The 9,853-nt window shown below is 44.9% G+C and overlaps 1 protein-coding gene across 2 annotated transcripts in view; it reads right to left on the reverse strand.

Moving 5' to 3' along the window:
* The window catches only part of BLTP3A (bridge-like lipid transfer protein family member 3A), a 57,063-nt gene extending 50,430 nt beyond the window's left edge, over window positions 1-6,633 (reverse strand). For both annotated transcript variants that reach the window (XM_060021979.1, XM_060021978.1), the window contains exon 1: window positions 6,456-6,633. In XM_060021979.1, the coding sequence (XP_059877962.1) occupies window positions 6,456-6,499 (44 nt within the window). In that variant the 5' untranslated portion in view covers window positions 6,500-6,633. The remainder of the gene's footprint in view (window positions 1-6,455) is intronic.
* Window positions 6,634-9,853: the final 3,220 nt, after the last annotated feature.

A 9,853-nucleotide genomic window follows, 5' to 3' on the forward strand; every position in this document is an offset into this window, starting at 1 on the left:
CCCGTGAGCCATGGCCGCTGAGCCTGCAGTGAGAGGCCTGCACACCGCAAAAAAAAAAAAACTATGAAATTCAAGTTTTAGTTTCTTTAGTAAAGATAAAAGACTATGCCAATGGGGTACTAAGCTTATAGAACAGAATGAAATTATTTAATATCCAGGGTAGTCTGAAGACCAAATATTTAACAAAAACTCAAACACCTAATAAACGGCCCCTCCTTTCTCTCAAGGTACATGACTGTTATTTTGACAGGGAGCAAAGCATCACATCTCTTCCAAGCAAGAAATGTATGGGTTAATGGTTACAAATTACCCTAATTATTTTCATTGAACCTCCCAATTTGAACATTTCTCCAAAAAGATCTGTTTTCAAGGTTCTGACATTTGCTTGTCAGACATTTGACATTTGCTTGCTCAAATTTACAAATAAATCAGAATTTGAAAATTAAACAGAGGCAAAAATAAAGTGGCCATCTGGTTTACCACAGATGAAGTAAAGAAATTTTCAAAACATACGCAACAGAATGACTAAAATGTCATGAAGAACCTAGGGGTAAGACAGGAATAAAGACACAGACCTACTGGAGAACGGGCTTGAGGATATGGGGAGGGGGAAAGGTGAGCTGCGACAAAGCGAGAGAGAGGCATGGACATATATACACTACCAAACGTAAGGTAGATAGCTAGTGGGAAGCAGTCGCATAGCACAGGGATATCAGCTCCGTGCTTTGTGACCGCCCGGAGGGAGATGCAAGAGGGAAGAGACATGGGAACATATGTATATGTATAACTGACTCACTTTGTTATAAAGCAGAAACTAACACACCATTGTAAAGCAATTATACTCCAATAAAGATGTTAAAAAAATAAAAATTTAAAAATTTTAAAAAATAATAATAATTAAAAAAAAGAATGACTAAAATGAAAAAGATAAAAAATACCAAGTGTTGGCAAGGATATAGAGCAACCAGAACTCTCATACATTTCTGGTGGAAGTGCAAATTGGTACAGCCACTTTGGAAAACTGTTTGGTAATATCTATTAAAATTTCACATATACATATCCCACAACCCAGAAATTCCACTCTTAGGTATATCCCCAACCAATATGTATACATCTGTTCACCAAAGGACATATACTAGAATGTTTCTAACAGCACTACTCAGCATAGCCCTAAACTGGGAAACTATCCAAATGTCCATCAATAGTAAAATGTATAAATGCATTTAGGTATATTCACATAATAGAACACTAGACAGCAATGAAAATGAAAAAATCTACAAATTGATACAACAGAGATTAACCTCACAAAAATAATGTTGAACTAAAGAAGCCAGACATGAAAGCATACATTCTGTGATTCCATTTATATAAATTACAAAAAAAGACAAAACTAATTTTTGCTGTTAGAAATCAAGACAGTGGCTACCCTTTGGTAGAGGTAATGATGGGAGGAGACACAAGGGTGTTTCTTGGTGCTGGTAATATTCTCTTCCTCCACGTGGGTGCTGGCAGCAAGAGTATGTTCAGTAGATGAGAAGCATTAGAGCAGCAGAGTGATTAAGGAGCCCGGCTCTGGGGACTTCCCTGGTGGTGCAGTGGTTAAGAATCTGCCTGCCAATGCAGGGGACATGGGTTCGATCCCTGGTCCAGGAAGATCCCACATGCCGCAGAGCAACTAATCCCGTGCGCCACACTACTGAGCCTGCACTCTAGAGCCTGCACTCCGCAACTACTGAGCCTGTGTGCTGCAACTTCTAAAGCCCGTGTGCCTAGAGCCCATGCTCTGCAACAAGAGAAGCCACTGCAATGAGAAGCCCGTGCACTGCAACAAAGAGTAGCCCCCACTCACTGCAACTAGAGAAAGCCCGCGCACAGCAACGAAGACCCAAAGCAACCAAAAATAAATAATAAATAAAATTTTAAAAAATAAATAAAATAAAACAGATGATTAATAAGGCATTTAAAAAAAAAAAAAAGGAGCCCGGCTCTGGAATGGGAGTGACTGCGTTAGAATCTCAGTTCCATCACTTACTAGTTATGATTTGAGGCAAGTTATTTAACTTCTCTGTGCCTCATTTCTTCATCGATAAAATGGGCCTAATGTCTCCTTCACAGGGTTAGTCTGAGGATTAAATCATCATAAGACTTGTAAAATGCTTATTCGCACAGTTGGCTATCACTATTAAATATCTGCTGAGTAAACAAAAGCGCTTATTCTGAAGCAACGCAACAAGATGAGGAAGGAAACAAATACATCTATGATTGCACTATTGCCAGAAAATGCACAAAATAATTATTGGGGAAATGAAGATGACAATAAGTAAAGTCTAGTATAAAGGGGCGTGATCTGGAAGCTGAGACTAGGCCTAGAAACCTTCACCTAAACAGACCCTGGGCAAGCAGGGCAAGCCTCTCTGAGCCTGCAGCTCCCAGCAGTCCACCAGAGGCTGGCCCAGTGATCTCTCCAGGATGATGAGTATAAACGAGTGGAGGCACTGATCAGAAATGGAGAGGGCTGAGCTCACAGTCAGGCTCTCTTATTCTCTGAAAGGACTCTGAAATCATCTATGGCTCTGAATTTCACATAATGCTTATGTTTTTTAAATATCTATCATGTCTATCGGCCATGTCTTTGTCACTCGGGGTCACATTTCCCGCAGCCATTCTGAGTAAATAATTCATACTTCTGATGGGTTTCTAAAAGAGCCAGTTGGATTAGTTGCTGTCACCCATACCATGGAAGTGTATTCTCTGGCCATGTGATAATAGCTACTCTTTATTAAACGCTATTTCCACGCCAGGCACTATAATAAATACTTTATCCCCAATTCTCAAAAAATTCTGCAAAGCACGTAGTATTCTTCCTTATTCTCATCCTTTACAGACAAGAAAACTAAGGCTCAGAAAGGCTGCCCTGTTCATTAAGTGGCAGAGCTAGAAGGTGAATCTAGCTTGTCTGGCTCCAGAAAAAACGCTCTTTTCCTGAGCCATAGTCCCTTGACTCACTTTACAATCTATCATATTTCTTCTTACTTGTATAACAAAAGGTCTTAGCTAAGGTGTTCTAAAACAAGAATAATCTAATTTGGTGAAAAATCAATTCTGGATATTTTTTAAATGATTACTTTTGTTTCTAAGTAAAGGTCTCCTCCTGGGTTTATTTAAATGAATACTGTACATTGAAGCTATTTGTATTAAACAGCAGTTATCCAAACCATAGGTTAAAGCCCTTAGAAGAGATTTATACTTCTTTCCTCCTGAATCCCCAGTGCCCAGATCAGTGCTTGGCCTAGAGAAGACACTTAACAAAAGTATCTTGAACATCACCTCCTTCAAATCTTGTTTACCAAAATACTCTACTAACAAGTAGGATGCATTCCAACAAGAAACTTTAGTACCTGAAACTTCATGACCAAAATTAAAAATAATATGCAAGTCACTGGGATATCCTTCCTGCTATAGGATACTCTTCCAGGTCAAGCGGCACTGTCATCATCAACAAGTAATTATTAAACACCTATAAATATTTACTTAATATAGTAACCCAGTACCCCTTCTCCTCTCTCCTTCCCCATCAGGTTTGGCAAGACATAGAAGCTATAGTTCCCCTCCAGGCAGGCTGGCCTCTGTACGTGTAGTAGAGACCATACAAAGACACAAATGTCACATGTGATTAAGGCAGCTTTTCCGAGTTAAACCAACAGAAAGGCCTCAGGAGTTTGACCTTTCCCCCAGTTAGACCCATGTCCTAGCACTTTTCCAGGAGCCCTGAAATTGCAGCCCTGAATAACCTTCTCCCCCCACCTCCTCAGTCAACCACACAACCCTGAGGAAACAAGAAATTTCTCCCAATGTCTGTCATACCTACTCCTAATTCATCTAAAAGAGATACTTTGTTCACTAAGGATTCACTGAATGTGTTAGCATATACTATTAAAATTTTTCTTTAAAAGCTCTATCTTCATAGAGGGTGCACAGAATATGAGTGCCCTATGGGGAAAGTATACCAGAATTAGAAAGGTGGGTTCTATTTCTCTACCTTTTTTTTTGGCCGGGCCATGGGGCTTGTGGGATCCTAGTTTCCGGACTAGGGATTGAACCGGGCCCTTGACAGTGAAAGCGCTGAGTCCTGACCACTGGACCGCCAGGGAACTCCCTCTATTTCTCCACCTTACCTCCCACTGCAACTTAGGCAAGTCATTTATCCTCCTAGGCTTTACCTTCCTCAGCCATAAAATGAGAGGTTGAACTAGTCAAGGATTATTCAGGGCATTCACTCAAGATGCCTTATGGGGTTAAGGCATGTGCTTTAAGGGGTTCTTAACCCCTCCCCCCAGGGAACTTATATAAAAAATTACTTGTTTGTGTATGTGGATTTTTCTGGAGAAGTCTATGGCTTATATCAAATTGTCACACAAGTTATGGCCCCCAAAATAGCCATATCTCATGTTTTATTGAGCACTTACTATGTGCTAGGCACTTTACCAAGCCCTTGTGTATTAACCCATATAACCCTCACAATAACCCTTTGAGTTAGATACTATTATTATCCTCATTTTACAGTTAAAGAAAGTAAACCAAAAGGACTTCCCTGGCGGTCCTGTGGTTAAGACTTCACCTTCCAGTGCAGGGGTGAGGGTTCGATCCCTGGTGGGGGAGCTAGGATCCCCCATGCCTGGGGCCAAAGAACCAAAACATAAAATAGAAGCAACATTGTAACAAACTCAATAAAGACTTTTAAAAAAAAAAAGAAAGAAAGAAACCAGAAAGAGCCTGGACTTTTAAACACAGTGCTATGTTAGGTAAGGTCATCTCTAAACTTTAAAATTCTCTGATTCTGTGTTCACTCAAATTAATGGTTTTCCTTTAGTTAAATTTTGTCTCATTTCACAATCATTAGTCCTACACATAAGTCTTTACACAGAACAACCAAATTTATGGAACACCCAAATGAATGTTACCTGAAAAACAATATACTAGGGAGTTAACCAAGTAAAGGGTCCAAAGGCACTTTCCAGCTCCAGCCTCCAATCTGCTTTTCCTTTTAAAACATGGTGTGGTGATTAACCAAAAGATGTATCTGAATCTAATGACTAATTAAAGTCTAAAATCAAAGTAACAGTAAATTGGCCAGTGTCTGCCAGAAAAGGAGATGCAGTGACAGGAATAGTGTCTCACACACCAGTCACCAAGGCAATGAGAAGACCAGGAAAGACACATGAGTGCAAGGTCTTGGGTCCCATGTTGACTGGCTTCTCCCCCTACTCGCACCTCCTGAAAACCACTGACCACTGTGGAGCCAAGGATTGGATCACTCTCCACGTGACAGACAACGGCTGTCTAAAGGTATTAAGGTATCACCAAGCCCCGCTTGGAATAAGGAGTGAAAACGAACTGAAAGGCTAGCTTCCAATTTTTGTGGACACCAGTTCTGACAACCTGCAATCGTAATCAGGGGTCAGCAGTCACCCAATTACAACTGAATTGTTTTGCCTGTCACCTGGCTCGGGTCCAAATGACTTGAGGGACATCACATTGCTTAATAAATGACTGCAAAGTAGAAGTGGGCGTCGTTAGCTCTTTTCACAGGCTGTCAAAAAACCTCCACATCTTAAAGGGAAGGTTGTTGAAACTTTATGCCTAACTCTCATGGCCCTTCTCCATTTAGTCTATGTAAGGAGAAGAGAAGCAAAGGAAGGAGAAAGGAGATCAGAGGAACGGCCCTGGGTGCAAGGATTAGCTTTTTCAAGGGTGATGCAACAGGGTCAGCCAGACGATGAAGAGGAGGAGCTGGGTGCTTCTGGGAAGGCGAAACCAGTGTCGGGGTTGGGAATCTGAACGGAATATGGGTTACGCGGGACTGGGTGACAGGGTTATTTAGAAGGGGCCGGGGAAGAAGGATCTAGCCCGGAGCAGCACTAGGAAGAGGAAGGCCGGGGTGGCGGTGGTGGGCGGGTCAAGAGGCGGGCAGACGGCCCCGAGGGAGGGGCAGCGGGTCCTCAGCCGAGAGGAAACACAGCGGGGCGGGCAGGAAAGGATGGAAACCGCGGGGTCCACGGAGTGACGGGCAGAGGGCCCAGGGGGCATGCAAGGGAGGACGGGGTGACCTGCCCGGCGGTGTGGGAACTGAGGGTGCGCGCAGCCGGTCAGGAGACCCTTGGGGTCGGGAGGGCCGGGGGGCTGTTAGGCTGGGGAGGAGAGCCTGGGCACCCGCGCAAGGGCAGGGGCGCCGGGTCCCGGAGGGCCCAGGGCCAGGGAAGAGCAGAGTGGTGACAACGTTCGGGGCCACCGGAGCGGGGAGGCGGCCGTCCGGCTCGAGTTGAGGCGGGGATCGCCGCCGAGTCCCGGCCCGGGCTGAGGAGAGGGAGGCCGGCCAGGAGCACGGCGTCAGGGAGGAGGGTCGAAGGGGGAGAGGAAGGGCCCGGGACCGCTGGGGCCGGCGCTGGCGCTCTCACCGGGACAGGTGCTTCAGGATCTGCTTCTTAATGAGCCCGGCCATGCCGGAGCCGCGGCCCGCGTGGAAGGCAGGCGGGCAGCTGTGTTCTCCTCAGCCGCCGAGAAGAGGCGGCCCCTCACCTCGCCGCGGCGCGGGGACCGGACGCCGCCGCCACAGCTGCCGCCATGGCGCCCTCCCGCCCCTGCCCTGGCGCCCCGAGCTCCGCCACGATCCCACCCACCCGCGCGGCGACAAGGAGATCGCGCGTCTCCAGCCTGGCTCGCGGCTGCCCGGAGCGCGCGCTGTGGGAGGGGCGCGCGGCGGCGGCGGGGGCGCGCGCGGCGAGGGGCGGGGCGGGCGAGCTCTGAGCTCGCTCACTCCCCTCAGCCCCGCCCGCTGTCTGAAGCCGATGGAGATCTGAAGGACTTCGCCTCTGAACTGCAGGAGGTTCACACCCCGCAGTCTCCTTGAAGCATCAGGGAAAGGCGGCGTGTCTGTAATTTTTTGCAGGAATTAGCTAGATAATTCCACACCTCCTGGTCCGCTTCTCATTCATTTCCCTCACACGTTAACTCATTTGTTGAGCACCAGCTAACTGTACTGCAGGAATCGGGCTGGGGAGTGAAAAGTAGTCTCAAGGACCTCACAGGCCCATAGAACCACTGCGCTCTGCTGCTTTGTGCTGAAGGGTGAGAGGGGGCGCCTCGCCATCCTCTATGTGCCCCTCTTAGCCTTTACCTGGTTAACCAATGGATAAATGTTTACTCAACACATATGAGATGTACTGCAGAGGTACCCACTCTCAAATGCTGGGGGCAGCAGAAAATGAGGCAGTAACTTTGACCAAGGGCTTTAGAGATCAACTTTGTTTTACAAATAAGGAAACTGAAGCCCAGGGGAAATAGTTGAAAGAGCTTACAGAAGGTCACAGCTACATAGTGAGACAAAAGACTAGAACCCAAGTGTTCTTACTCTCAGTCCAGTGCTACTTCCACTCAGTCGATACACTTAAAAGTGTAACCTATATGCCGGGGACACCTGTAGATTCAGGCAAAGGTGGGAAGGTGGCAGTTTTCTGGACTTAAACCATCAAGCAAAAACCTAAGCAAAATACTCTCCGAGACAGGCTTATAGGAAATCTGGCCACCGGTTAATTTTAAGTTTATTCATTCTTGTAAATAGATAACACATGAACATAATACAAAAATCAAGATAAGCCTCCCCCCTCCCCTGTCCCTCAGCCATTCAATTCCCTTCCACTAAACAACTGTTACCCCTTTCCCAAATTATGTTTTTGTTTTGTTTTAATTTATTTCATTTTATTTATTTTTGGCTGCATTGGGTCTTCGTTGCTGCGCTCGGGCTTTCTCTAGTTGCGGCGAGCGGGGGCTACTCTTCGTTGCGGTGCGCGGGCTTCTCATTGCGGTAGCTTCTCTTGTTGCAGAACACGGGCTCTAGGTGCATGGGCTTCAGTAGTTGTGCTGTGCAGGCTTCAGTAGTTGTGGCACGCGGGCTCTAGAGTGCAGGCTCAGTAGCTGTTGGCGCATGGACTTAGTTGCTCCATAGCACGTGGGATCTTCCCGGACCCGGGCTCCAACCCGTGTCCCTAGCATTGGCAGGTGGATTCTTAACCACTGCGCCACCAGGGAAGCCCCCAAATTATGTTTTTAAAAGGGAACAAATCATCCTCAGCCTGGGTTCTCTACTATCCATTTTCCTCCATCAAGACTGCATAATCTAACATTATTTGTTCCTCTGCCCACTTCTCACCAGAATACATACCAGGGACCAATAGACCCCACGGAAGAAGAGATTTCTTGCCAGGATTATTGACCATAATAGCTCCTTCCCAATTCGGCTGTCACCTGCTGGGGCCTCAGGGCAATTTCTTGCATTTCTTGCTCCTTTTCCTAGAGCACCCCAGCAGCTGACTGGATATCTGACATTAGCTATGTAAAACAAAACTTGCCTCAAGCTCAGAGACTCAGTATCCTTGTTGGATGATTCATCATGCCTGATGAACTAGATATTTTTATTGAAAGCAAAAACTCATGCTCTAAAACAATATGGCCCTTCTAAGGACCACGGAATAGGAGAGTTCATACTCTCACCAATAGTATCGTGTTTACCTTTCCCTGCAATGCTAAGAATGCAAAGCATATAAAAACAAAAGGGATTTGGGGCCGATCTGTATTTTTTTTAAGGTTAAACCTTTCATTTTGAAATGATTGTAGATTACTTACTTCAGTTAAAGTAAGAAATAATACAGAGATCCCTGTACCCTTTACCCAGTTCCCCCCAATGGTAACATCTTGCAAAACTTTAGTACAATATCACAACCAAGATATTGACATTGATACATTCAGTGTACAGAATATTTCTTCCTGATATGAATCCCTTTTATTTCCTTTCCTTGCCTTATAGAGTGGGCTACCACTCCTGGCACTTTATTTAATAGTACTGGTGAGAGCAGACATCCTTTCTGTTTCCAAACTTAGGAGGAAAGCATTCATTCAGTCTTTCACCATTAAGTATAACGTTAACTGTAGATTTTTTTGTAGGTGCTCTTTTCAACTTAATGAAGTTCTCCTCTATTCGTATTTTTTCTGAGAGTTTTTATCAAGAATAAATGTTTAAGGACTTCCCCAATGGTCCAGTGACTAAGGCTCCACGCTTCCAATGCAGAGGGCCTGGGTTCGATCCCTGGTCAGGGAACTAGATCCCACATGCTGCAACTAAGAGTTTGCATGCCGCAACTAAAGATCCTGTACGCAGCAACTAAGACCCGGCACAGCCAAATAAATAAATAAATACTTAAAAAAAATAAATAAAGGATGTGTTTTTAAAAAAAAAGAATAGGGACTTCCCTGGTGGCACAGTGGTTAAGAATCTGCCTGCCAATGCAGGGGACACGGGTTTGAGCTCTGGTCAGGGAAGATGCCACATGCTGTGGAGCAACTAAGCCCATGTGCCACAACTACTCATCCTGCACTCTAGAGTCTGCAAGCCACAACTACTGAGCCCACATGCCACAACTACTGCAGCCCGTGTGCCTAGAGCCTGTGTTCACAACAAAGAGAAGCCACCACAATGAGAAGCCTGCACACCGCAACAAAGAGTAGCCCCCGCTCACTGCAACTAGAGAAAGCCCACGTGCAGCCAATAAATAAATAAATTAATTTTTTTAAAGGAATAAATGTTTAATTTTTTTCAAAGGCTTTTTCTGCATTTAATGTTATGTAATTTTTTTTTAGCCTGTTATCATGATGGATTACATTGTTTGACTTTTGAAATACTGAACCAGCTTGCATCCCTAGAGTAAACGCCATTTAAAACATGGTGTATAAATTACTTTTATATATTGATGAATTCTACTTGTCAATATTTGGTTAAGAATTTGTGTATACTTCCTCGATG

This window comes from Delphinus delphis, chromosome 10, assembly GCF_949987515.2.
Source record: "Delphinus delphis chromosome 10, mDelDel1.2, whole genome shotgun sequence".
NCBI classification, from domain to species: Eukaryota; Metazoa; Chordata; class Mammalia; order Artiodactyla; family Delphinidae; genus Delphinus; species Delphinus delphis.